The sequence below is a fragment of the Falco peregrinus genome, chromosome 3, assembly GCF_023634155.1.
Source record: "Falco peregrinus isolate bFalPer1 chromosome 3, bFalPer1.pri, whole genome shotgun sequence".
NCBI classification, from domain to species: domain Eukaryota; kingdom Metazoa; phylum Chordata; class Aves; order Falconiformes; family Falconidae; genus Falco; species Falco peregrinus.
The window spans coordinates 119,137,247-119,164,190 of record NC_073723.1 but is presented as its reverse complement, the minus strand read 5'-3'; the positions used below and the strand labels follow the sequence as shown (position 1 = coordinate 119,164,190).

Below are 26,944 nucleotides of genomic sequence, written 5' to 3'. Positions count from 1 at the left end.
TTCATGAAAACAGAACTGTAAGTTAAGGCCGGGGGCACACTGCAGCTCTGAAATCACAGCAGACAGGGAAACCTCTTTCCAGACAGTACCTACTAAAGCAGTAAGAACAGAACTATACTTTTCAGATACAGAGCTTACAGAGAGATGTGGAATTAGCAAGGCACCTCAAAAAGATACCAGACGGACTGTGCTACAGATGCCTCCTTACCATGGGCAGGTTGTTCCTTTACAGTAAACTGGCAGGTAGAAGGTTTCCCCTTTTGATCCCTGGACAAAGAAGGATGTAAAGACGCGGGCATTTGAGTCAGCAGGCAGCAAGGCCTTCTGTACCCTTGCCGATGACAGCATGCTGCCCCTGCGCCTGCCTTCCTCCCTCCCACCGGCAGGAGCCCCACCTGAAGGGGAACAGTGCAACGCTGCAGCCAACTGTTCAGACTCCAGAACTCTGCAGGCTCCCTGTGCTGAGATCGTACAATTTGCAGACCACACCGTCTCACATGTAGTCAACACTAATTTTGAGAAGACATCTCAGGACACCAAGGCCTATCTGCTGGAGTACCGACTTGGGAGCAACATTTATAACCAGCAATGTCAGCTTCTTAAGGACTTAAGAGAGAACTCTTAACATTGACTTCTACATGTCCCTCCTTGTTCCTGCTGAAGTAGGAACAAGTATTTCACAGTAGGGAGGATGCAAAACAAAAACATATAGCAGGATACAGAGAAAAATCAGATGTAATCACAAGGCCCTAGACTCTACATAGGATCCTATGTCACAAAAAAATACATTGTAGATAGCTCTCTACAATAACTGCTTTATTTTATCCTCTTACCTGCTGTTAGATTATGAACTGCATTGGTAGTTGCACAAAGTCAGCTATTTCCTTACTCTGTGCTGGACATCTGCAAGGTGTCAGAACAAGTATACAGAACTACTACACGCTCCAGGAGAAGGCACTCTTATGTCTAAATATTCCTTTTTTCTGCCTCCACTATATGCTCCCTTAAAGGCAATCTGAGAGGCTACACTTCAAAACACATTTTGAAATTAATGGAAATCGGGTTATGCAATACAAACCCAAAGAACAGATATCCTCTTCAGCCACAGCACTTGAGGGCAGCGTCCACACAAAAGGCACATCAAAAACACACCTAAAACATCACATTGGTCTTACTGTAAACACTGACATAACTACCTGCCTTTGCTATGAGTGGGAAGCCATACTGCAAGAGTCCTTTGCAGAGAATAACTGGATGATTTAATTGTCTGTGCTCCTTGGAAAGAGCATCCTGAAATTGTCCATTTACTGATGTGACCCTGCAGCCTCTTACACACGTGCTCTGTGCTGATGCTGCTGCAGAAGCAGCAGATAAAGGCTCCTCTCCTTCCACCTATCAGCTATAAGACAGCCCATAACGTTTTCCAAGCACTTTTATGTATTGTTTATTTCAATGAACAAATTTGTTCTTATGCCACAGCATCAGTGCATCACTGTATAGACACACCTATACAGCATACCCACACGAGTTCCCCACCTGACAAGCCCCCAGGAAACGCTGTTGCACACAACCCACCACCCACTCCACCTCTATAGAGTCCTCAACACACACGAGCAAACAGAAGTTAACCTGCACCTCCCAAGGCTTCTACGCACAGTACTTATTCCAAACTTACCGTGTCACCTTCTGGCACATAAACACAATCAGAAAGACAATCAAGAGGAAACTACGGTGACAATTACCTCGTGGAGTGGAGACTTTGAAATATATTTATAGAAACCTCAAACACAATGTCTCCAGAACAACAAACCCTTATCAGCCTGGTGAAAACTAAGATGCAGGGCTCGGACGCGCCTCCGTGCCACTGCAAAGCCCATTCCACCGCATCATTTGAGGCTCTACTAAACTTCACTCTTACACAATAAGATGCGAGCAAGGAAAGCGAAGGACGGCAAAGCACACCGTGCTAAGCGCCGGTGCGTGAGCCCTGTGACAGCTAAACGTTACCGGGGGTTCAACCCCAGCTCACGGGGTCACGGCTGCGGCCGGGACGTGTCGCTACCTCTGCAAGCTGCCGCTCCCCCCAGCCCCGGGGGCCCAGCGCCCCCACCGCCTCCCCCGGAACAGAGGCGGCTCTCCCGAGCCACAGCGGGCATGCGGTACCCCGGACACCGCCGGTGACCCTGGCAAAGGGAGGAAACCTCCGCGGACAGGCCAAGGGCCCGAATAGGGGCGGAACCTCTGGGCACGGGGCCCAGAGGCCCAGGCGAAGGACGGGGATCTCCGGGAATAGGCTAGGCCGAGAAACGGGGGATGCCTCCGCGGGGCCAGGCCGGGCCGGAGCGGGACAAGGGCAGCCTCCGGGGACAGGCCCGGGCTGGCCCCAACGACGCGAGGAGGCGACGCGAGGCCTGGCACGGTCCGGCCCGGCCCAGCCACGAGGCCCCACTCGAGGCCCGGCAGCGCCGCGCTCCAGCCTCACCCAGGGGGGCAGAGGGGCCGCGCCTAGCACGTGGCGGCCGCCGGGGGGCGGGGGGGGGCACCGCACAGGCCCAGGATGGAGGGGGACAAAACCCAGCCAGGGCGGGCGGCGCGGCCGCGGAGGACTCTCGGTGCGAGGCAAGAGGAGGGAAGAGGAAGAGAAGCGGCCAGTAACGAAAAGCAGGGCCGAGCCCCACCGCACCGGGCCTACCCGCACTCACCGAACCCCGCTCCGCCCGCGGCCTCCTCAGCAGCCAGGCGCCTCCACCTCCTCCTCACGCACTTCCGCTTCGCGCCCGCCCGCTCCCCGCCCGCGGGGGCTGCCGGGAGCCGCAGTCCGGCCCCCACCCGCGCTCATTGGCCGGCCGCGCCGAGCGGACTACAGCTCCCAGCGGACTCTGCGCGGAGCGCTACGTCACTTCTGCCCTCTCCCCTGCCCGCCCCTCGCGCCACGGAGAGGGCGGGGCTTCCGGCGGGAGGGGCAGGGTGGTGGCAGGGAAATGGCGGCGAGCGCTGGCAGGGCTGCGGGCTGCCGGTCGCCTGTAGGCTGAGCCTTCTCCCGCCCCGTCTGAGCTCACGGTGCCTCCCCCGCCGCGGGAGGGGGGCGACCACGCAGAGCAGCTGGTCGCTGGAGGGGTCGTGCGGGCGCCCGCCCGCCCGCCCCTTCCCGCCCCATCCCAGCCGGGGAGCGGCGGCGCAGGCCGCGGCCCGCAGTAGCCGCAAGGCCCCGAGCCCTTGGCCCCCGGCTCAGAGGCCGGGCCAGGGAGGGTGCAGCTCTCGGGCAGCGGCCCGCCGAGGTGTGGGGAGGCAGCCAGGATCAGCCTGCCGCGTCCCCGGGAGGGAGCAGGGAGCTGACAGCACAACCAGCGCGGGATGGGCAAGCCCTGACGTGGGGTAAACCTGCCCAGCTGCTGCCGGGGCACCAGGAGTGCTGCCAGCCCAGCCCCGCACCGTGGCACGGCCACCTGCCCACAGACAGCAGGGTTCCTGCCCCCAGGGACACAAGGAGGCGAGGCGAGGGCAGTTGTCCATTTTTATTGTTGGCAAAGGTTGTCCGGATGCGTAACACTGTCACAACGGCACGGAGAGCAGCGTGGCGCCAGCCAGGCCCCGGGCATGTGCTCCGGCGGCACAGGGGCACCCAGTGCACACGCAGGTGTGTGCGGGGATGTGGGGATGGGGAGCAGCCTCCCCCTGGCCAGGCTGTGGCCCTCCTGGCTGCAAGCCCTGGGCAGCCCCCAGCCCTCCTGCCCCACGCCAGCCAGGCCGGGCGAGCATCCCCAGCGTCTGGCCGAGCTCTATTTACAGTATTCACATACATTGTACCCAGCAAGTTAAATAACTACATTATTACACCACACGTCTGGGGCGACTCTGGCAGGCTGCTAGGGTGGGGGTGTCAGTCTGATAAGGTGCATATTTAAAAAAAAACAAAAACCAATCAACGAAATAAAAACAAGAACAAAGAGAGAAACCAGGCATCCCTGCAACAGGCAGGGGGCCGGCGGCTGCCTCACCGGGGTCCCACGCCACCCGGGCCCCCCGTGGCAGGGCTGGGCACGCACGGCGGGCAGGGGGGAGCAGCGAGGTTTTTCTTCTGACAACAGCTACAGTTCTGCGCGGGTGTCCGGAGTTGGGACATGTGCGGTGGCCCCGCGGGGACATCTGTCAGGGCCTGGCCCTCACAGCACCTCTGGGCAGAGGGAGGGTGCAGTGGTGAGACCAGGGTGGCCACAGCACTGCCCCAGCTCCTGGCCTCCCTGCACAGCTCCCATCTCTCACCTGTCACTTGGGGGGGCTTGACCACAGCCTGCTTGAGGAAAGGCTCCTTGTCACCGAAGGGGATGATGCTGCTGGGGCTGCTGCCATGGTGGGAGAGCACCAGCTCCTGCGACCCCTCTGTGCCTGAGAAGCCGTTCTCATGCTTGCTGGGCTGCACACCGTTCACCAAGGATGCCGGGGTCGCCACTTCCTTGGCCAGGGAGCTGCGGGATGGGAAGGCTGAGGTCAGCCAGGGCCATGCCACCCCTGGGCCCCCCCCAGCTGCGCCGATGCTCACCTTGGCTGCAACCCATCGCCTGCCAGGCCCTTTGGCCCCCCCAGGGTCCCTACGCTCAGTGTCTGTGTCTCAGGGAGTTCTTCCTCCTTTGGCACGGGCCCTGCATGCTTCTCGTGGCCTGGGGACATCGGCAGAGCCCCCGCTCAGCTATGGCCCTGGGCCAGAGCATGGCTGGGTGGGGGGAGCAGGACGCGGTCGTGGCTCCGTGGACCTCAAAGGTGCAGCGGGCCATGGGAAGGGGCCACACACCTGAGATGTCCTCCTGCTCAGCTGCTTTCCCATTCACCACCTTCTTGTCCTCTTTCTTCTGCAGGGAGAGGAGAGCCATGAGGGGCAGTGGCAGCTCCAGGCATGGGCGGGAGGGCTCTGCGGAGTCTCCCATGTCCCCAGGAGCCTCAGGACAGGGGACAAGCACCCACCTTGGCATCTGCTACGTCCGACTTGCGCGTCCTCTTCATGATCTCCTCCAGGCGCTGCAGGGCAGAGAGAGGGGGCTCGTGCACAGTCCTCGCCAACAGGACCTGCCCTGGGTGCTGGGCAGGACCCCTCGCAGGGGAAGCCCCTGCTGTGCCACGCACCATGGGGTGCCCGCAGCCCTCACCTTCTTCCTCTCCAGCCGCTCCTGCTCTTCACGCTGGAAGTGTTTCTCCCGCTCCAGGCGCTGCCGCTCAGCCTCTTCCCGCGCCCTTGCCTCAGCCTCTTCTCTCTGCAGCACAGTGGGGTGGCAGGGACGGGTGAGACAGGGCAGGGGTGGATGGGACAGAGCAGGGACAGTAGGGACATGCTGCCCGGGCAGCTCAGCACAGCCCTGCGCCACATCTCCTCCCACCACCCTGGGCATCGAGGGGCAGGACTGGTCCTCGCACCTACATCCCGCTGGAGTGGGAAGCACAGGACAGCGTTCCTGCCTTCCCCCTCCACCCTGGGGAGGATCCATCCTCCACCCTGCCTGCCCTGCAACCCCTTGCCCCCGCACCCCGCCACCCCAGACCTGTCTCTGCAGCCGCTCTGTCTCCTCCTGCTCTGCCCGTGCTCTCTCCTGGGCCTCACGCTCCTCCTGCAGCCGCCGTTCCTCCTCCCGCTGGCGTGCCAGGGCCTCCCTGCGGCTCTGCTCCTCTGCTGCTTGCTGCGCCCGCTCCTCCTGCAGCCGCCTGTGGGGAGGGGGCCCTCAGCAAGGTGGGGGGCTGGGGCCGGGGGCCAGGGGGGCAGCACCCACCTCTCCTGCTCCTCCTGCTCCCGGCGTTCCCGCTCCTCACGCTCCCGCTGCTCGCGGGCCTGGCGCCGCTTCTCTGCCAGCAGCCGGGCAGCCTCCTCCCGGTCTGTGGTGCCGGCTGGGGGTCTGCCTGGAGGGGTGGCTGGCACAGGGCTGGGGGTTGCAGGGGCCGGGGGGGCTGCATGGTTCATGTAGCGTCAGTGCTGCTCCTGGTCCCCCCAGCCCCGCCATCCCCCAGGCACCCCATACCCACCTGCTGTTGGCTCTGCAGGCGCCTTGGGGGGCTCGGGGAGGGCTGGGGGAGCCGGGCCCCGCTCCTCCTCCTTCCTTTCGCGTGCCTTTGCCTGGCCCTCCTGCTCCCGCCGCTCCTCCCGAGCCCTGGCCCGCACCTTGGGAGAGGAGTGGGCGCTGCGGGGCAAGGGTGGCTTGTGGGGAGAGCTGAGGGCTGGGCTGGGGGATGCCGGACGGGCTTTGGGGGTGGCAGGGGATGAGGGACGGTTCTTGGGGCCAGGGCTGCAAATGGAGAGAGGCGGCATTAGTGGGGCTGGGGCAGCCCCCGTGGTGGTGGGGCTGGGGCCAGGCAGCCTCCATGGTGGCGTGTCCCTACCTGCTGTCTGCCGTGGGCAGGAGCCGGGGCTGTGCTGCTGGCAGCGACTGCCGCTTCTTGAGGCTGCGCTCACGAGACAGGGCGCTGCGCTCCTTGGCATTCTCCCTCTCCTTCTCCTTCTTCTCCTTCTTCTTCTGCTCCGGCCAGGGAGAGACAAAGACAGCGTCAGTGCCAGGTGCTCGGGTCAGCCGGGAGCCACACTGTGCCCCACGGCCACCCTGGCACCAAGGGGTGCCTGCAGGAGGTGGCACTCACGGGTGAGGACTCGGTCCTGCGGTGTGGCGTCACGTCAGGGCTGCCAGCCGTCCCCTTCCGCCTCTCCCAGCAGCGGTGCTGCAGGCGGTGGTTGTGGCAGGGGCTGAGGGGGCTGGCGGAGGCTGAGCGGGGGCACACAGGCACTGGTGGAGGGAGCAACCACACTGTCAGGACAAAGCCAGCACGGCACCGGCACCAGCTCTTCACTGGCTCCAGGCTCCCTCATCCCAGTCCCCTGCCTGTGACAGGACCTGTGTGGCCCCGTCCCCCTGCCCCGAGTGCTCACCCTGCTCCTTGCCGTTCCCAGCCAGAGTCACGGCGCTCCGGCTGCGCGCGAGGAAGGACAGGGTGGGCGTCATCAGGCGGTCCACAATGCTGCTCTCCCACGGACTCAACTGCAAGCTCCGGTCTGGGGAGGGAGAGGGGCCATTAGCGCACCCCCAAGCCCCCAGCCCCACAGCCACCCACCGGGAGGGAGCAGCCATGCGGTTGCGGCAAGGCCGGGGCACGTGCGCAGCCCTGGGAATGCCCAAAGCTCAGCCGTGCTGGGGAGGGGGGTCCCACTGCCCTGCATGGCTGGCTGAGCAGGATGAGGGGCTGTGCGGGCGCAGGCATGGGTGGGCAGGGTGCCTGCGGGACGGTGCTGCGGCACGATGACGACGGTGTCCCCATACCCTGCAGCCACCCCAGCCATCGTGCATCCACAGTGGACAGCACCCACAGTGCCAGGGTGCAACCCTGCTGAGAGCAGCCCCTTCCTCTCTGGCCCTCTCCTTGCGCCCAGCACTGGCGCGCAGCCTCCCTGTGCCCCTGTGCTGCCAGAAGCGAGTCCCCAGCACATGGCAGCTGCTGCAGCAACACTGCAGCATGCCCTCCCCCGAGGGAGCTGTGCCAAAGTCGTTGAGCTTGCCATGGGAGCCAGGCCAGGCTCATGGCCCCCAAGGAACGGTGGCCCCCGGCCACGCTGTCAGCTCAGCTGGGCACAGGGCTGCCACTGGCTGCCCCACTGTGCATGGCGCTGGCACCCGACACCCCACAGACATGCAGGAAGCACCCACAGAGACAGGGCCCTTCGGCCCCTCTCCACCGGGGTCCCCCATCAGGTTGGAAGCAGCACCTGCTGCCAGGAGGGGAGAAAACAGAGTCACAGGTGCAGTGCAGGGGACAGGGCACCGGGTCTGGCACCAGCCCAGGGAGATGCTGCTCCAACCCAGGCAGTGCTGACAGCCCCTGGGTGCCTCTCCCTGGGCTGAGCCCCCAGCACGGGGCCAGCGAGAGCTGCCTGCGTCACCACCGCCTGCAGCCGCCCGCGTCAGCTGCTCCAGCTATTTATACCCAGCCGGGAACGCGCTCACCCATCACCAGGCAACCCCGAAACACAACAGCAGACCCAGCGCTGGACGCATCCCTCCGGCGCAGCCGGCAGCCTTGGGCAGCTCGCCCAGGGCCACGACGACCTCGCAACACCCGACACAGCATCGCACCCACGGCACTCCATGGCACCCAGCTCCCAGTGCCTGTGGGGACAGGCGGCACGGTGGCAGGCACCGGCACGGTGCCCAGTCCCAAGGAGGTCTGCTGGCAACCCCACTCTGTGGCTGCATCTGCACCCACCTGAGCTGCCCCGGGGTAGGGAGCCAGGGCTCCCTGTCCCCATCTTGGTGCCCCACAGGGCTGCCACCACCCAGCCGCTTCTCCTCCTCCTCCTCCCAGCCTGCACACAGCCTCAAGTAGCCAATGCCCGGCTCCAGCCTCCTCCTGCAAACAGCAAACGGCTTCTCCTCTCTCCGCGGGCACCGTGCTGCAAGGCAGGGCCTGGGGATGGGGGACCCTGGCCTCGGGGGTCCCCAGCGCTGGGTGGGAGCCAGGCTGCACCCCCTGCGCTGGGGCAAACACAAAGGGCTCTTACTTCTACTGGGAGAGTTCCAGAGGGTGGCGGAGGATTTGGAGAGCCGCTTGTTGATTATAGAGTCGACGTGTTTGGGGAGGTTTACAGCGGACACTGAGCACCGGCTCGCACCTGGAGAAGGGAAAAGACACAAGGGCATTAAGGTCCTGGGGCCAGGGCCGGGCCCCCCACATGCAGCATGCACAGCTGTGCCGGGGTGCTGGGGCAGGAGCGGGAGGACGCGGCACAGAGAGTGGGGTCAGGAGTTCTGGTGTCCAGGGCCACAACACGGCACTGGCACCTGGCACAGCACGGTGCCCGAGCCCCAGGGGGTCATGCTGGGATCATGCAGCGATCTCATCCTTGGGGAGCCAGGGTGGCTCCCACGCCCCGCCACGCCAGTCTCCCCAGAAGCAGTCCTGGGAACTGGGGACTGGGTGGCCAGGGACCATGGCAGCACCAGGCGAGCAGACAGCCTGGGGGAGCAGACTGAGGGCAGCAGGTCCAGACAGACAGGGGAAAACGCTCACACTGGTGCCGGGTCACCACGGCAGTGCCAGGAGGGTGCCAGTGGCTGGCAGCACCCCCGCAGGGTGCGGGGATCCCTCCGTCCCGGCCAGGTTCCTCTGGAGAAAACAGCCGGGGGAGCTGCTGCCAGGGGAGTTGGCAGCCAGGAGATTGGCGAGTGAGAGCGCCGGTGGCAGCTCTGGTAGCACGTCCCCACGGGAGGTGGCAGGGGAAGGTGTCCCCATGCCAGACCCTGCCAGGCGCTGCACCATGGACAGGTCTGTCCTGCGGTGTCCCGGAGCGTGCCACGAGCCACAGCTGGACGCACGGCACCCAGACACACAGCCCAGGCAGGCGTAACCAGAACACGGCTCCTGCACACACAGCCCAGCCAGGCACCACCGGGCACACGACGTCTGCACACACACGGTGCCAGCCACATGGCGCCGGCACACACCACCTGGCTCACCACACCGGTACGCACAGCCCGGCCAGGCACAGCCGGGGCTGCCGCAGCTGCCCCCTGGCACAAGTGGGGCAGACAGACCCCAGGGCACAGCACTGCCCTCTGTGTCATCAGCCCATCATCAGACACACCAGGCACTGCCAGTGCCCACTGGCGCAGCCCTGTCCCCTCGGTGGTCAGGGGACAGGGGAGACCTCTACAAGCCCAACCCCAGCACCAACCCCCACAGGGTGTCCCCAAGGAGAGGGACCAGCTGGGCTCAGCACCCCAGCGGTGGGGCAGTGGGCACAGCTGAGCCTCCAGCAGCCACTGCAAGGACATGGCATGACAGCACAGCCACGTGCACCCAGGAACACGCACAGCCATGGTCACCCCTACACCGAAGCTGGAGGGGCCGAGCGCTGCCTCCACCCAGCTGGGGGACAAGGAGACATGCCACAGCACAGACCCCAACAAGAGATGGCAACGGCCTTGCACAGCTCCACAACCCATGCCTGACTCCTCCCAGCCACCTTAGACCCGGGCAGCATGGCCACGGCATCCCCACAGGCAGCCAGAGCTGTCCCCAAGCACGTCCCCGCACAGAACAGTGACCGTGACGCACAGCCTCCAGCTTACACCCAGCCCCACGAGAGCAAGGACAAGCCAAGGGCCCCATAAGGTCCTGGCACAGCCCAGCACAGCCCAGGGTGACAGCAGCATGACCCGCAGCAGTGGGGCTGAACTGCCTTTGTAGGGTCTCACTCTCCTTGCACCGAGCACTGCAGAGCCATGCCCAGCCGCCCCCGCCGCCGGCAGAGCCGCGGGGTCCTGGGCACCCTCGCCCAACCTGGCACTCACCGTCCTTGTGCGCAGGGGAACCGTGGTGCAGGGCCCCTGCCCAGGACCACCGCTGCTGCCGGATCTCTGCCCATGTCTTCTTGGCCGACCGCTGGATCGCCGCCTCATAGCGCTCCTACCCAAGGGAGAGGGACAAGGTGAGGCCGGCAGCTGGGGGAACGGGGCCAGGACCAGGCAGAGCCTCCTGGCAGGAGGCTATCACAGTGATGGGGATGCTTGGAGGGAGATGGGGCAGAGATGCCCACCCTGGCCAGGGCATGTGTGCCCAAGGAGCTAGGCACCGCAGATGCTCTGCACCATGAGGATGGGCACAGTGGGCAGCTCCCGAAGGGCTGCTGGAGCCACAAGGCCTCCCCAGGAAGCACGTCCCCTGTGTGTTGCCCCAGCCCCCTGCCCACTGCACCTATGATCCCCCATGCCCACCTTGTTCTTCTCCAGCTTCTGCCTCTGCCGCTCCTCCAGGACAGCGCGGCGTTTCTCTGCCTTCAGCCGCTGCTCCTCCAGGCGCTTGCGGCGCTCCTCCAGCTGCTTCTCCCGCAGCAGCCTGGCCTTCTCCTCCTTCTCCAGCCACAGCACCCGCTTGGCGGCTGCAGGAGGGAGCCAGAGCAGCGGCGTCACAGCCGAGGCACAGCCCCGGCAAGCCCCACGGTCAGGATGCGTGCCCATAGCGGTGGTGCACGGTTGAGGGCTGGCTCCGGCCAGGGCACACGGCTGGGCTCCCTGGGTGTGTGGGGCAGGCGGCATCGCGGCCGGCCGACGAGGGAGGGGTTTGGGCAAGGACAAAAGGGAGGCCGGGAGCCCGCCGAGCCGCGCCGGCGAACAATGGGGGAATGAGGGTGGAAAGAGCGCGGGGACGAGGAGGCCCCATGCGCGGCACAGGGGCTCCACTCACCCGCCGCCCCGAGCTGCTGCGGGGCTGCCTGCAGCTGCTGCTGCTGCCTGCAGCCCCGAGAGCTGGGCGCTGGGCTGGTGGCACCCGCACAGACCGGGGGGCACCCATGCACCCGGGGGGCACCCAGACCGCGGGGAGCAGCCGGGGAGGTGCTGCAGCAAGGGCGCTGGCGTGTTGGGAGAGACAGCAGCGTGCTGGGGGAGCAGAGCCACCAGCACAGCAGATCCTGCCCGGGCTCAGCTCATGGCAACTAATGGGATTGCCCATGACCCCGCAAAGCTCCTTAGCTCCTGCCTCCCCACCCACCCCCTCCACCAACCACTTTCCCTCCCAGTGCGCGCCGGAGGGCTCCATGGCCCCATGGCCCCCCCCTACTCCACCAGCCCCGTACCCAGGTACTTGGCCCGCTCCTCACGCCGCTCCTTCGCCTGCTTGTGCCTTGCCTGGGCTTTCTGGGCATCTGCAGCGGGGAGACACCATCAGAGCAGCGCCCGGCCCCCCCCAGCCCCAGTGCTGCGCTGGCACCAGCTGGGCAGAGCCATCGAGCAGCACCCGCAGCGTGCCAGCATCACCGGAGCACCCCTGGCCCCCCCGGGCACCCACCTTGCTTGGGCCTGGGGCTGGCAGCAGGAGCTGGCAAGGCTGCAGTTGGTGGGGGCCGGTCGCTCCGGGGGGGTACGTCCTTTGAGGGCCCAGATGTACTGCCTGGGGGTCTCTTGGCATCAGAGGGTGCCCCTTCACCAGCAGCCGGGGGGTCACTCCCGCAGGGCGGCGTCTCTGCCGGGCAGGGGGCAGCAGCAGCGTGGACGGGGACCAGCTGCCCGGCAGCGTGGGGCGATGCCTCTTCTTTGAGGTGCTCCATCACAGGGGGCTGGGGGGGCCCAGGGGGTGACCGGTCACGCCATGGGGGGACGCTCTCTGCTGAGGGGGCCACAGCCGCAGGGCTGGGGGAGACGGGCTGTCCGGCCGGTGTCGCAGCTGGAGGGGTGGGTCGGTCAGGCTGTGGGGTGCTGCTCTCGGAGGGGGGCATCGCAGCTGGGGGGCAGGTGGGCTGCCTGGAGGGGGTGGCGGCTGCGGGGGCGGGCGAGACGGTCTTTTCAGAGGGGGTGACGGCTGGAGGGATGGGCGAGACAGGCTGTCTAGAGGGGATGACGGCTGGAGGGACAGGTCGATCACACTGCGGGGGGGTGCGCTCTCCCTGCAGGGCATCCCCAGGTGAGGGGGGTGGCGAGGTCGGGGGGGGCACGCTGTCTCCCATCAGGGACGGTGGCTTCCCTGAAAGACAGGCAGAACAGAACAGACGGTCACTCACTGCGGGAGTCTGGGGCAGCCCCATCCCCCACAAACACAGCACTTAGGGGGTGAAGTCCTGTCCCCCCCAAACACAGTGCTCGAGGGGTGCAGCCCTGTCCCCCAGACGCAGCCCTCGGGAGCAAGGCTGTCCCTGGCTGCAGGGGCCAGGGACAGGCCCTGGGGATGGCCGCGGGGTCCCCCTGGGGAAGGCAGTGGGACCCTCGCCCAAGCCCTGCTGCTGCCCCCATCCTGGGGGGCACCCAGGCCACCCTATGGCAGGTGCCAGGCGCTGGGTGCACAATGCACAGAGGGACCGGCCGGGGCTCTGCCAGGCACCGCCGCCACAAAGCCGCCCTTCTTCCCCGGCAGCTGCCACCCTGGCCCTGCCGTGGGGGGGACGTGGGGCAGAGACCCCACGTGGGGACGGGGACCTGCGAGCTTCCGCGCTGCTCTCCCCGGAGGATGCAGGGCTGCTTCCGCGGGTGCTGGCGGCGCAGCCGGGGGCAGGATGGGCGCGGGCCCTGACATCACCGCCCCAGCCCATGTCCCCCAGCGCGCGCCATGCCGCGGCCGGCGCATGCAGCCATGAACTCATGGCCCAGGAATGCACACGAGGCTGCGGCAACACCAGCAAACAACCCCCTCCTCGTGTGGGGCCGGCTGCTCACCGTCCCGCCGTGGGGCAGGCAGGGGCACGGTGGCTGCGCACCCCCTCCCCATCCCAGCCAGCCCCCAGCGGACCCCAAGGGACACCCACCACCGTATGCGCCAGCGCTGGGGACAGGGCACCAGCCACCCTGCGAAGCCGCAGCGCATGTCCTCTGCAACAATGGATGTGCTGGGATCGCCGGCGGTGCCCAGCAGCAGTGATCCCCCCCAGCTCCCACTAACCAGCCCTTTGCAAACACACCATCCCGACCCCCGACAGCAGGCAGTGCCGTCACTCCTGCCCGGGAATGATGCCCAATCCATGGTGGGGCTGTGGGCACCCAGCTCCAGCCCCACGGGCACCGCTGCAGTGCACGGCCCCAGGTCCGGCAGGTTGGGGTGGGGGGGACACCAGTGACCGGCACCCACAGGACCCAGCAAGCAGCTCTCGCCATGGGGTGATGTCATGCACCAGGCTCGGCCGTGTTTGCAGAGCTCTCCACAATCTTCGGCGAGGGGCAAAGTGTGGGCTCTGCAAACACGGGCCGGCGCCGCTCCTCCATCCCACGCTGGAGCCCGCCGAGCCGGGGCAGGCCCAGGCTGCCAGGGCAGGCACCGCCAGCGCCCGCTGCGCTGCAGGCACGGGGGCACCCCAGGTCCCATGGGCCCACAGCACCCATAGCAGCATCTGCCTGCCCAGGGAAAGGCTGGGGGTCCTGCTGCAGCCCCCCACCCAGGCTGGGGGTCATGCCAGCAGGATTCACCCACCCCAGGCTCCACGGGGGACACAGCCAGCCCTGGCCCCCCCGCAGACCCCGGCAGCCTTCCGGGTATTTTCTGCCACAGGAAGCCGGCCCATCCCCTGGCCCCGATCCTGCACATCCCACATTCCCATGGCTGCGCCTGGCAAGATGGCTGTGAGGCTGACGCATGGCTGGGAAGGTGCCGGGGCTGCAGCTGGGGGCTCCCCAACCCTGTGCCCCCAAGGGCTGCCCCAGATCGGCACCTACAGGCACCTCCTCTAAGGACAATACCCGCAGTGGCACCACGTGTGTCCCAGCTGGGAGAGGTGACCCCCAGGAGGACTGTGGTGGCACAGCCAGGCGCTACCCACGAGGTCACCAGCCAAGGGAAAGTTTCAAAGCCAGGCTGATGCCTCCGAGCAGATGGAAATACCTCCTGGAGCCCCCCATGCGCAGGGAGCAGTGCCAGGGGATGGCAGGTGCCTCCTGCCACCCTGCGCCACTGGGCACCGAGCCGCAGGCGCAGCCCTGGGCAGGATCCATCCCGCCCCACCAGCCAGAGGGACAGCAGCACCCATGGCCAGGGCAGGGCTGCCGGGCACAGCCAAAACCCCCATGCGCGGCTGGGGCCAGCCCTGCCGCCATCTGTCCCTGTCGTTGCTCCAGCGCAGCAGCTGCCCTGAAACCCAACGCTGCCTGCGCCCAGGCAGTGCGGGCGTCCCCCTCTCCCCTGGCTGGGGCATTCCGCAGGGATTAGCTCCCCAGCCCCCCAGACATGCAGGCACGGCTCCCCTACAGCCCCCAGCCCAATCAAGCCTGCACGGCACTGGCCCCGCTGCCAGCACCAGGACGGTGATGCGCCCAGCCATAGGCCACGGCCCTGGGGCGAGGTGCTGCTCCTGGATGCCGCATCGCCCAGCCCAGCCCAGCTCCTCCCATGGGTCCATGTGGCACCAGCACCCATGCCACCAAGCACCCACAGCCCAGCACTGCCCAGTGTGGTGCTGCTCCGTGGCCCGCACATGGCCTGGGATGCTCAGCCAGGCAGAGGCAAATTTCCTGGTGCCGTGAAGCGAGAGCACATCGAGGCCCCGCAGGGTGCTCCGGTCGGAAGGCGAGCAGCCCTCGTTAACTGTCCGTCCGCATCCCCGCAGGGTGCTTTCCACCAGGACGCAGCGGGGAGCACCCGCCTGCTTTAACCTCAGCTCCCCCCATCCACCGTATCCTCATGTTCCCGCTCTGTGGCACGGCCACAGCCCACCATGCGCGGCTCCGCGTGCTGTGCCTGCCCCAGCCGGGGGGCATCCGGCACGGCCCACCCCTGCCCTGGGAGGGGAGCAGAGCAGGGCTGGCGGGTGCAGCGGGGGCCCGTTGGTGACCACTGCAAAGCCACCCAGAGAGGCTGGTGTCAGCACCCAGCTGGCAGACCCCGGCCACCCTGGCCACTGTACAAGTCCCTGCGATGCCCAAGGACAAGATCCCGAGGGAAAGCCCAGCGCCAAGAGCCACCGCTGGCTCTGCAGGGCTGCTCCCCACAGCCCGTGGGGACACCCACGCACCCTCGGGCCCTTCCCGGTGCCACTGCTTTCCAGCTGCCTCCCCTGACCTTGATGGCAGCCCCACGGCCGTGCAGGAGGAGGGAAGGATGAGTCCCCCGGGGCCTCTCCTCATTGCCAGCAGGTCTTGGTGCTGAGCGGGGAGGCAGCTGTGGCCCTGGGGCTGCGATTGCTCTGCAGGTGCTCGTGTCGGGCAAGGAGAGCAGCTGCCTGAGGCCACCAGAGTGCTGTGGGGTGCACAGGGGTGCTCAAAGCCCAGGGGATGCTCAGAGCCCCAGCGCTGACCCCGATCCCACCACATCTCAGATATGCATCAGAGCCAAGCCCTGCCCTGTCCCACTCAGACCCCGGAATTCCCCCCCACACCCCCGGCACCTGGATGATAGGGACAGTGAGCAAGCGTCCCTGGCACGTCCCTGGCACGTCCCTGGCATGTCCCTGGCATGTCCCAGCCGCGCGCGCAGTGCTGACGCACACCCTCGGCCCCAGCTCACATGCAGGGACAGGGAGCTGTGGGCAACGCACAGAGCAAGCGCCAGCAGCCCCGCACCATGGGGCTGGCCAGTGCCACCCTGGCAGCCACCAACAGCAATGGCACCCTGTCCCCGGTGGTGGGGGTCCCATGGCATTGCTGCCCACACCCTGGCCCCAGGCAGTATGGGTGCTGTAGCTTGAGGCTGGCTCCTCTCCCTGCCGGCTCAGAGCCAGCAAAGCACAGCCGGCAGCGCTGGGGCAGGTCAGGCATCATCCCACGGTGTTCCACGCGCTGCCCACAGCCCCGCTTCGGGGACAGGCCTCAAGGGCCAGGCAGGAGCCAGGCAGGAGGGGCACAGGCAGCAGGGCAGCCAGGATGGCACAAGCAGATGGCCACGGTGGGTGCCAGGCAGGAGTAAGGGGCACAGCAGGGCATTGCCCACCTGGCTGGGGCCACACTGCCTTTGCCACTGCTCCTGGCAGCGCTGGTTTGGCAGGGGGCTGCACCTGCTGCCCAGCCCCACCAGCATGGAGGATCCAGCCTCCCTTCCCAGGGTCTGTGCCCTGCCATGGCTCTGGGACGGGGGCATGTGGGGGCAGCCATGGGGGCACTGTGCCAGCCTCTGGGCTGTGGCAGAGTCCACCAAGCTCCTGCAGCAAGCACCGAATCAGCAGTGGCGTGCCAAGCCAAAGAGCAACAAGAGGAACTTGGAAGATGGGATCTCGTGGCCAGATCAGCGCCAGAGCCGGGGGGGTTTCCAGCATTTAAAATACATGCAAAGGAAAGAGCCTGATCTGCTGCTGCGCCCTGGCACCCCCACGGCAAACTTTCCATTTGGCTGCAGTGACAGCACAGCCCCAAACAGAGCAAGGGCAGGGGCAGACAGCACCTGCCTGACATCCATCTGGGCAGCGCCAGCAGTGGCGACAGGAGGTGCCCGCGTCCTTGGGGCGACCCGTGCGGAGCCGCCAGCACCGAGGGCAGCCAGCCCAGCCATGTTCCCAAAAACCTGTCTGCTAGCATCACGCTGGGAAAAACAGAACCTGGCTCAAAGGCACGACATGGGGCTCTGTGCTCACTGGGATCCGGCCTCTTGGAAGCCAGGAGCTCAGCACCTCCAAAAAACAGGTCCTGAGCCTCGCAACGTGGATGTAGACACCTACCAGGGCTGGGGCCGTGCAGGATCCAGCTCTGCTCCCAGCAGGCTGCCTGTGCTGCTGCCTGTCCCTGCACGGAGCCCTCCAACAAGCAAAAGCTGTGCTAACTATTTTAGACATGGCACCACGGGACTGTCACATCACCACTCCGCACGTTGCATCACGTTGCTCTGACGGTTTCGCAGCAGTGGCTCTGCTGGCGTCCCCGCGCTGGGAGAACTCCCGAGCCGCCTGCTCCCAAACACAGGTGCTGGCTGGCAACCAGCTCGCCCTGCACCCTCCCTCTCCGCTGTGCTGGAGGGAGAAGGGCCGGAGAAGCCAGGGAAAACCCAGATAAGAACCAAGCCCTGCCTGCTCCCTGTCTTGGTCCTCACCCCCGTGGGGCAGCATCCCACCTGGTGCCTCCACACCCTGTCCCATGTGCCCTCTGCGACCCCTCCCCTGGCCCCCCCAACACCACCAGCTGGTCCTGATCCCTGGAGTGAAATCGCATCCCCACTGGTGGCCAGGACACAGCACACCAGGGCGGCCAGGGGGCTCTGACCCACACTGGGTAGTGAGACAGGGAGCAGCCTGGGCCGCCCTGCCGCGTGGGTCACCCAGATGAGAGGGATCAGGGACGGACTCGGAGCAGGACACGCTGCCCCAGCACCATCCTCGCTGGTGGTGGAGCTGCCAGCACCTCCGGGCAGGGGGGAACCGAGCCACCCGGGGGGCAACAGGCTGGGGGCTGCTGGCCACCCTGCCCAGGGAGCCAAGCGGAGGGAAGGGGAAGGCCGAGGCGGGCGGGCGGGCTGCGGGGGCGCTGAGCGGGACACAGACAATATGTCTGCAGCCGTTCGGGCAGCGCCGCTGGGGACCCGCCGCCGGTTTGTCGGAGAGCCGGCGGTAAAGGGCATTGTGGCAAGGCCGGGGGCCGGCAGCCATCCACCCACCCACCCACCCACCCATCCCGCCTGCCGCGGCCCGGGCGGGGAATTCCGGCGCGGCGGCGGGCACCGGGGCCGGGGGTGGGGGGAGGGGAGCCGCGGCTCCTCTTCCTCCATCGGTGGGAAGCGGCTCCGGCACGGACCGTGCTTAGTCACAGCCCCGCGCCCGGGGCGGGCGGGCCCGGGCAGCGCCGGGCCGGAGCCCCGCGGGAAGGAGCCCAAACAAGCCCCGGCCCCGGGCCGCAGCCCCCGCCCCGCCTGGCCGGGCCGAGCCGGGAGACAGCGGTTCATCCCGGGGCAGCGCCGGGGCCGGGCCCGGCCGGGACGCGTTGCCGCTCCCCGCAGGGGGGCAGCGCCTGCGCCCCCCCGGCAGCCTCCTCCGCTCGGACCGCGGCGGTGACCCCGGCGCTCCCAAGGCACGGACCCTCCCGCGGCAGGGCCGCCCGGCACCCCCCACCGAGCCCCGGGAGCGCGCGCGGCAGCGGGGCCCTGCCCGGCATCGCCCACCGGCTGGAGGGGAAGAGCCCGGGCAAGGGCAGAGGCCGCCGCCCCGGCCCCCCCCCGCCATGGCGGGGCCGCCCCCGGGAGGGCGCCCCCGGGGCAGCTCCCCCTGCACCCCCGGCGGCGGCGGGGCCCGGGGCTGCGCCGCTCCGTCCCACCCCAAGATGGAGGGGCCGTGCCCGGGCTTTGTCCCTCCCGGGAAGACGCTCCGGCCGCGGGTCCCCCCCACCCCCAACCCGCCCCGGCTCCTCCGCAGCCTCCCCGGGCCCCCGCCCCGCTCTGCCGCCCGAGCGGCCCCGCCGCAGCCCCCGGGCCCGGCGCAGCGCCCCGCTCTCCGCAGCATCACCGGCCGGACCCGCACCCCCGCGCCGAGCCCCGCACCCCCCCGCCGGCTCCCGCGGCCGCATCCCGCTCCCCGTCCCCGGCGCGGCCCCGCAGTGCGGGAGGGGGCCCCGGGCGCCCGCCGCTACCGGAGCCGGTCCCCGCCGCCGAGCCTTACCCTGGGCCGGCTGGGGCTGGGGCTGCGGCTCCCGCCCGGCGCGGCTCCTCTCCATGGCGTGGCGGGGAGGCGCAGAGGGCTGGCCGAGCCGTGCCGAGCCGCGCCGCGCCGCCCCGCTCCCCCCGGCCCGGCGGGGGAGGACGCACGGCGCTCCCCGCCCCGGCCCCGGCCGCGCAGCCCCGCGGGCTGGGGGCAGCGGGCGGGCGGGGGCTGCTCTGGCCCGACTCGCTTCTCCCCTGCCCCTGGCCCGGCCCCGGGGCTCCCATCCCCGGGGGGGCTCGACCGCCCTCCCGCCGCCGGGGCTGGGACCCCGCGCCCCTCCCCGCGGCCTCAGGCCTGCCCCCCCCCGCAGCGCCCAGCACCCCCCAGCGTTGCTTCAGCCCCTGCTCTCCCACGTTTTGGGGCTTGCACCCACCCTTCCCACTCCCCACATTTCACCACGCTCTGGTCACCTGCGAAGCGCTGGCCCTGCAGCAGACACCCCCTGCCCGCCCTGCCCTCGCCGTGCCCGGTGCCGCCGCCAGTGCTGCTCGGAGCAGCTGCCCGATTTCCAGGCACCCCAAAGAAACATGGATCTTCCATCCTGGAGCCCCACCTTGGCTGCTGATGAACCCTCAAAGCTGCTTCCCCCACCCACCCACCCACCCGCCACACGTGAGCCTTAGTCACTGCCAGCAGCCACCCCCCTGCTCCTGGGGGTGAGGGCTTCGCCCCCACACAGCCCCTCCTGCCTTGATAACAGGCAGATAATGAGGCCTGCCCTGCACTGCGGACGGGTGCGGAGGCCGCGGCTCAGTCACCCGCGGGTGACACTCCTCTCGGCCTTGCAAGAAGCAGGGGTGGGCCAGCAGCATGCCCCCCATCCCTGCCCTGCACAGCATCCCCAGCAAACGCAGCCCGGGCACAGGTGCCCGCCTGCTGCAGCAGCACGTCCAGGGGCAGGGGACATGTGGGCAGCAGCAGCGGCAACTGAGGCGGTGGGGGGAGAAATGCTGCTTAGGGCTTTGCAGGGACAGCAGGAGTCAGGGACACGTCCCCATTCACCGCACAGCTGGCCTGGTCCAGGCATCCAGCAAAGCACCCATCTCTGGGTTCACAGGGATGTGTTGATGAACAGATTCGTTTTTCTGCAGGCAGCGCCCATCAGAGATGCCTCTTTGGAAGATGATGTCACCGCAGGGCCAGGAGATCCCCTGCCACCCATCCTCCCTCACCTACCAGGCAAACAGGTTTCCCAAAATCCCAGCCCTCTCCTCCGGAAGTTCTTTCCTCTGACTCAGGGGACAGGGAGCGGGCAGGAGGGCTCCTCAGCAGACAGGGCGGCCCCACTCAGTGCGCTGCAGGGGTGGCCATACACCCCAAACCAGCCCAAACGCCCCAGAGCTCCAAGCTGTGGCTGAGCCATCACCTCCCCGTGGCCCCCAGCCCTGCCACCCGTCGGCTGCTGGCCCGGCTCAGCCGGAGCAGAGGCTTCCCCAAACCTCTCAGCAGCCACAACCGGCTGACTCCCTGCCGGGGAATGCTGCGTGGCCGAGCCACAGCCCCGGGAGCTGTGAGGCCCTTGGGGTATGGCGGGGGACAGGAGCACACGTGGCACAGGAGTGTGTCCCAGTGAACCTACAAACAGAGGGGACACCCCAGGAAAGGGAACAGCCCTACTCACAGCCGGCGTGGCCAAGCCTCCCATGGGGCTATGGCAGCCCCACAGCCCCTTATTTCGAGGGACCCAGCAGTGTGGGGCTGGGGCTGCCCTGTGACCTGCTGTGAGGGTGCTGGCAGGCAGCTTCCAAAGCCCCTTTGCCTCACAGGGCCATTGTGCAGAGCAGATGAGCATCCCAGGGCTCCAGGAGAGCCTGGCAGCGGGTCCAGGCATGTCCATGGTACTTCCAACCGTGGGGCCAGCCTGGAGCAGGGGCACAGTGAGGAAGGGGCAACTGCAGGTGTACAGGGCCTGCAGCTGTGCTCTGCCAGTGCTCCCAGTGCGGGTAGTGATGCACAGGGCTCCTTGCTGCCATGCCAGCCTGAGTCGATGGGCTTATACAACAAGCAGAGCATCAATCGATTGCTCCGCCGCAGTGGGGCTCCTGGGTCCAGCCACCCTGTTCCCGCAGTGCCAGGAACAGCCGCCCTCCCTGTGCAGATGGAAAATTCAATGAGCTCATGACAAGCATGCCGCCCAGCAGCTGCATGCCCCAGAGCTCCCTGTGCTCCTCAGCCCCTCGGTGTGGAGTGCAACGCAGCCTGGGACCGGCCTGGGGAGGGGGCTGCACCCGGTGGGCTGGGGCCTGGCCATGCCTCTAGCACCTACAGTGTGCCCAGCACTTTGCCCTGACGCTGCCTGCGGGGAGCTGATGGGATGCCAAGCACCCCAAAATCAAAGGGCATTTACAGCCACGGCTTGGCCACTGCCCTGCCAGCGGGAGCTGACGCTGCGGGAGACTGGGTGCAAACAGGAATGAGGACAGCAAACAAACCGTGCCAGCATCTCCGGGCAAAGTACCGCACGGGACACCCCATCCCACCCGCTCCTCACCCCTCTGCCCCACACCTCCCTCCTCCAGCCCCAGGACATTGTCCCCACCCCAAGCTGCTCCCACCCTGCTGCTCTGCACAGGGCAGTTTCGGGGCCACAAGGGCTGATCTGAACACCTGCCCTCAAAATACTCCTGCTGACCCCCACTAGGCATGGGGCAGTGACCCAGCAGGAACGTAGGGGCGAGGGTCTGTCCCCAGAGTGGGGGCGTGGGGCACCAGCTTGTTGCTGGCAGTGTGCTGCGGCAGCTGCCAGCCCTGAGCATCTTGCCATGGGGCCAGCATCACAGCCAGCCACAAAGCCCCACTGCTGCAGGACAATCCCCGGTGGGTGCAGGTGACAAATGGGCCAGTGATGGGCTGAGCCCTGCCCTGCCCTGCCCTGCTGCAGCTCTCACCCGCTCTGTAATTACCCCAGGCCGCATCTGTAATTAGTGTCCTGATGTCATGATGTCAGATCTGGGCAGCCCCATGTGCTCCCGGACGGCCCCACCTTGGCCTCCAGCCACAGGGCTGAAGGAGATCCCAGCGCTCCAACGCTGTCCCAAGGAGCTCCTGCCTGGCTCTGGCTACCTGCGCTCCCCACCAGCATTGCTGCTGGACCCCCGTCCCACCCCAGCCCCGCAGCACCCAAGCTGCTGCAGGGCTGGATCCATCCCCCTGGCCAGCGCAGGGCTTGGCTGCATCTCTGCCCATACCACTGCCGGCATCCTGCCTGTTCCTCGCCGCGCTGGCCCTGCCAGCTGGCCACACGGCTGCCACCCTCCTGGGGACAGATCCTGCCTGGGCAGGAGAGGGGCCAGCCCCTGGCCCACTGAGCCCCCCAGGCTGGGGATGAAGGCAGCGCTGCCGGTTCCCTGCCCGCCCAGCACAGGGAATGCGCTGGAGCAGCCCTGGCAGCTATAAATAGAGCGGGAGGCGCAGGCATGCACCGGCTGGGGCACACCAGGGTCCAGGTGGTTGCTGCCCCTCGGCCGGCGTGGGGCATGGGCAGGGTGTGGGGCTGCAGCAGCACCCCGGGGTGGGACAGGAACGGGAAGGAGGGTGAAAGTACGAGGCAGGGCGAGGGCACTGCCGTCCTGCTGCGGGGAGGCAGCCAGCCCTGTGCCTGGGGTGATGGGACGGGGGCCCCATGCAGCCACCACAAAGCAGCACCCAGCACTTTATTGCAAGGCAGACAACTGTGCTCCCCACGGCACGTGGGAGGCCACGTGCCCCTCCCCTCCACCAGCACCCCATGGCTCCACAACCGCCCCCACCGTTAGCACCCGCGCAGGGGCCGGGCTGCGCCGGTGACAGTGAACTGTGCGCTCAGCACCTCCGAAGGCACCCGCATCTGCTGGCCCGGCTGCTGCCCACCAGCAAAGAGGGTGAAGGTGCCAGGCTCGAGGCGCCAGTCCTGTGCCCAGACGGCACGCTGCTCGGCCGCCACTTGGAAGGACAGCTTGGTCTCCCGGCCAGCCAGCACAGCCACACGGCGGAAAGCCACCAGCTGCCAGCGGGGCACCGGCACGGATGACTGCTCCCACCGCAGGTACAGCTGTACCACCTGCCAGGAGGGACAGGAGTCAGTGCCAACGAGACCCTCCGGCTGCACCCCTGGCAGGTGGGACCCCAGCCACATCCATACCCATGGAGCAGCTGCGCTCACCTCCTCGCCGTCCTGCTGCCCCACATTCCCCAGCACCACAGACACAGTGAGATTGGCACAGATGGGCAGCACTGGGGGACTCAGCACCAGGTCCTGGTAGCGGAAGGTGGTGTAGGACAGCCCGTACCCGAAGGGGTAGAGTGGGGCCTCCTGCCCGTAGTACCGGTACGTCCGCCCCTCCATGGTGTAGTTCTCCATGGGTGGCACCTGTGGGATGCAGGGCAGGGCTGGGCAGCACAGCCAAGCATCAGCCCTGCATCCCACGGCTCCCCCAGCCATGGAGGCAGGGCAGGGCTATGGGTGCTGCTGCCTGCCCTTGCCTTACCTGGTGCATGCCTGCGGGCCACGTGGCCGGCAGCCTGCCGGCCGGGGTGGCCCCTGCCTCACCCAGCAGGACCCTGGCAATGGCTAGGCCGGTGGCCTGCGCGGGGAAGAAGCATGCCAGGATGGCCCCCACGCCCTCGTGCGCCTGCGCCCAGCTCACGTCCAGGGGCCCCGCGTTGAACAGCAGCAGGATGACAGGGCGCCCGGCAGCTGCAACGAGACAGCCGTCACCAAGAGCCCCGCGTTGGTGCCGCTTGGATGGCTCTGGGGTGCCCTGTGGATGTGGAACACCCTGGGGGGGTTGTGCAACCCCTCCCTGTACCCCAGCTCCCGTGGGCTGGCCCTGACCCCCAGGTCAGTCCCCAGGCACCAGCATGCTGCCCCCGTGGGAACCAAGCCCTGCAGAGCCCCTACCTGCCTGCACGATGTCCTGCAGCAGCTCCAGCTGGTGGCCCGGCAGGGACAGGTCCCTCCGGTCCTTTGCCTCTGTCTCCAGATCTATCCCTGCATGGGGACACCAAGGGACAGCCCCTAAGACCCTGCCTGGGGCACTGCGGATGGGGCATCAACCACCCTGGGGGCCGATGGGGACCCGTTCCTCTCCCAGTGCCACCCCAGCACTGGGGCACTCCTCTTCCCCAGGCGGTGCCCACCCAGCGCCCTCCTCGCTCCCACTTACCTGTCCCCAAGCAGACCACCACCATGTCGGCTGCCCTTGCCACCTCCACCACCTCTGCCTGTGAGTACTGCTGGCACTGCGGCTCACGGCAGCCCGCTGCAAAGCTGACGTTGGCCGGCAGCATCTCTAACCCCCTCCTGCGCCAGGGAAGAGCAGAGGGCAGGGGGGCTGCTGTGCCCCAGGGTTGGGGCACCTTGGGAATTCCCCCCTTGCCCCAGCCCCCAGCAAAGGGCTGAGCATCTCCAGCAGCAGCCCCAGGCAGTGCCCAGGACCGGGGATGTACGGCGGCACCGCGCTGTCTCACCGGGGAGTGTAGATGTACCGTGGCTCCGGCACCGGTGCGTAGTCCCCGAACAGCACCCGGGTGTTGTCGGCGAAGGGACCCACCACCTGCAGAGGGCAGAGGGGTGAGGGTGGGCTCCGGCAGCCCTGTGCCACGCAGCCTGTGCATCTCCAAAGGAGGGGACACCTGCGTGCCCGGGGTACGGAGCCAGCAGCCTCTGGGTCACCATGTCCCCCTGCTCACCCCCGTGCACGGTGCTCACCGCGAGGCGCTTGCCGGGCAGATCCCGGGCCCGGAAGGGCAGCGTCCCCCGCACGTTCTTCAGCAGCACAAAGCTCTTGATGGCAGCTTCCAGAGAGAGGTTGCGGTGCTCAGGGCTCTGCACAACGCTCAGGTCCAGGGTGCTGTAGGGGTTCATGGCTGGGGGGTCGAACTCCCCCAGCCGCATACGTGTGTAGAAGAGGGGCCGGACCCGGTCACGCAGCATCTGCAAAGACCGCAGTACCGAAACCTTGGCTGTGCTTGGCAGGGGCAGCCCTGGCTCCCTGCCCACACCCCCAGCCCCGCTCACTCCGGCTGACCTGCAGCGTGATGTTGCCCATGGCCAGAGCCCGGGGGATGTGCATGAAGACGTTGTTCCTCATGCCGTAAGAGAGCTCCAGGTTGCAGCCGGCGTTCATTGAGGCTGCCATACCGGTGAGAGTGGCCCATCATGGCTGCGTGATGCCCAGGGACCCCACACCCCTCCCACAAGCTCACCGACTGCCGTCTCCAGGAAGGTGCGCGTGTAGTGGTGCCCCAGCATGATGAGCTCCAGGGCCCCCTCGTCGCTCACCACGTAGCCCTCGAACCCCCACTCGCCACGTAGGATATCTGTCAGCAGCTTCTTGTTGGCGCAGGCGGGAATGCCATTGATCCTGTCGGAGAGGGGATGGGGCAGCCTGGACAGCTGAGCACCGGCCACCCTGCAGGCAGCCCAGGCCGTGCAGCCCCCACCGCGCTCGGTACCTGTTGTAGCTGCACATGAAGCTGTAGGAGCCAGCACGCACGCACGCCTGGAACTGGGGCAGGAAGGTGGTGCGCCAGTCCCGCTCCAGCACCTGCAAGCGCCATGGGAGAGAGGGGTCAGTGCCTGGGGGGCTGCCAGCTGGCCCCTGGCCCCGCTGCGCTCACCTTGGCATCGAAGCTGAGCCTGGAGACGGGGATGTTCTCAGGGCCACCGTGCACGCTGAAGTGCTTGCAGCCGGCACTGGCCTTGATGTAGCGGGGGTGCTGGCCCTGCAGCCCCTGCACAAAGCTGCGGGCCAGCTCCCCGCTCAGGAACGGGTCCTCCCCGTAGGTCTCCTGGCCAAGGGACAAGTGGGTCACTGCTGGGACCCGCAGCGACCCCGCGGACCGGTCAGCCACGATCCTGTGTGGCCTGATCCCAGCCTGGGGTCACCCCTCCGTGCTGGCACCTGGTTCCTGCCCCACAGCGGGTGCCTCATGATGTTCAGGACGGGGCTGAAGCAGCTGAGCCCTGTGTGGTCACCGTAGCGGCCAGTGGCAGCAAAGACATTGTGCTTGGCTCTCACCTCAGTGGCAGTGGCGTTGGCCACGCGGTAGATGAGCTCAGGGCTGTGGGGAGAGCACGGGGGTGTTGGGGGGTGGCGGGTCATGTCCCACATCCCCGGGCGCCCCATCCCGGCTGGATTGCTGGGTGCCCTGGTGCTGGTACCTGAAGGCGGCGGCGAGCCCCAGCGCCTGGGGGAAAGCTGTGGCCCAGCCGGGTGCCTCGGCGTCGCCCCGCAGACACTCCGTGTTCCAGTTGTAGGGTGCGATGCCCAGCCGTGGGATGGGGGGCGCGGGGCCATTCCCCATCGCACCCCCCCTTGCCACCTGCAGGCAGGCGGTGCTGAGCACGGGGGGGGTGTCAGGAGGTCCCGGGGGTATCCCGAGGGTGTCCCAGGGGGTGTCCGGGGGGGTTCCGGGGCTGGCCCCGCCTTGTTCTCACCTGCAGCACCAGCTCGGCGGGGCTCAGCCGGCCCAGCAGGTCGTCGAGGCGTCGGTGCCAGGGCAGCGCCGGGTCCTGGAAGGGGAACGGGGTGGGGGAGGGGAAGGGGGAGGGCTCGGCCCGGCCCGGCCCGGTGCTCAGCGCCGCGCACAGCAGCACGGCGGCGGCCCGGAGCCCCGGCGCGGCCGCTCCTCGGGCCGGGGGCGCGGGTCGGCGCGGCATGGCACGGCGCGGCACGGCGCGGCACCGAGCTGCACGGCACAGCACGGCACCGCGCGGCACGGCGGGGCACGGCACGGCTCGGGACCGAGCAGCACGGCACGGCACGGCACGGCCCCGCTTCCCTCGGCGAGCGCGGCCCGGCACTCCGAGGCCACGGGCGATGGGCGCGGCGGGGCGGGGCGGGCCGGGGCCGCGCTTCCCCCTGCCCCGGGAGGCACCGGGAGAACGAGCAGCCAGAGCCGGCGCTGGGG

At 67.6% G+C, this 26,944-nt stretch overlaps 3 protein-coding genes across 11 annotated transcripts in view; all 3 read right to left on the bottom strand.

Annotated features, from left to right (window-relative positions):
* The window catches only part of THRAP3 (thyroid hormone receptor associated protein 3), a 35,381-nt gene extending 32,568 nt beyond the window's left edge, over positions 1-2,813 (bottom strand). For all 8 annotated transcript variants that reach the window (XM_055798687.1, XM_055798686.1, XM_055798690.1 and 5 more), the window contains exon 1: positions 2,703-2,813. The gene's annotated coding sequence lies outside the window, so the exon portion shown is untranslated. The remainder of the gene's footprint in view (positions 1-2,702) is intronic.
* Positions 2,814-3,500: 687 nt separating this feature from the next.
* On the bottom strand, positions 3,501-19,162 carry MAP7D1 (MAP7 domain containing 1). 2 transcript variants are annotated; one of them, XM_055800586.1, is made up of 18 exons: positions 19,010-19,162; positions 11,812-12,483; positions 11,600-11,668; positions 10,740-10,903; positions 10,317-10,431; positions 8,525-8,635; positions 6,902-7,024; positions 6,616-6,758; positions 6,361-6,494; positions 6,007-6,266; positions 5,757-5,931; positions 5,532-5,691; positions 5,142-5,246; positions 4,960-5,013; positions 4,790-4,847; positions 4,541-4,658; positions 4,264-4,466; positions 3,501-4,174 (listed from the first exon to the last, which is right to left on the bottom strand). In XM_055800586.1, exons 1-18 carry the CDS (start codon positions 19,062-19,064, stop codon positions 4,164-4,166), a joined length of 2,730 nt encoding a protein of 909 aa, XP_055656561.1. In that variant the 5' UTR covers positions 19,065-19,162; the 3' UTR covers positions 3,501-4,163. The 2 variants fall into 2 exon arrangements, with proteins under 2 accessions (XP_055656561.1, XP_055656562.1); XM_055800587.1 differs by lacking the exon at positions 8,525-8,635 and having other exon boundaries at positions 19,010-19,161.
* Positions 19,163-22,617: 3,455 nt separating this feature from the next.
* On the bottom strand, positions 22,618-26,837 carry LOC101914859 (uncharacterized). The gene is made up of 14 exons (XM_055800755.1): positions 26,472-26,837; positions 26,196-26,356; positions 25,936-26,095; positions 25,652-25,822; positions 25,487-25,578; positions 25,238-25,395; positions 25,060-25,163; positions 24,741-24,965; positions 24,500-24,585; positions 24,196-24,332; positions 23,931-24,020; positions 23,518-23,726; positions 23,193-23,399; positions 22,618-23,090 (listed from the first exon to the last, which is right to left on the bottom strand). The coding sequence occupies exons 1-14, from the start codon at positions 26,691-26,693 to the stop codon at positions 22,803-22,805; spliced, it is 2,310 nt and encodes a 769-aa protein (XP_055656730.1). The 5' UTR covers positions 26,694-26,837; the 3' UTR covers positions 22,618-22,802.
* Between the last annotated feature and the right edge of the window lie 107 nt (positions 26,838-26,944).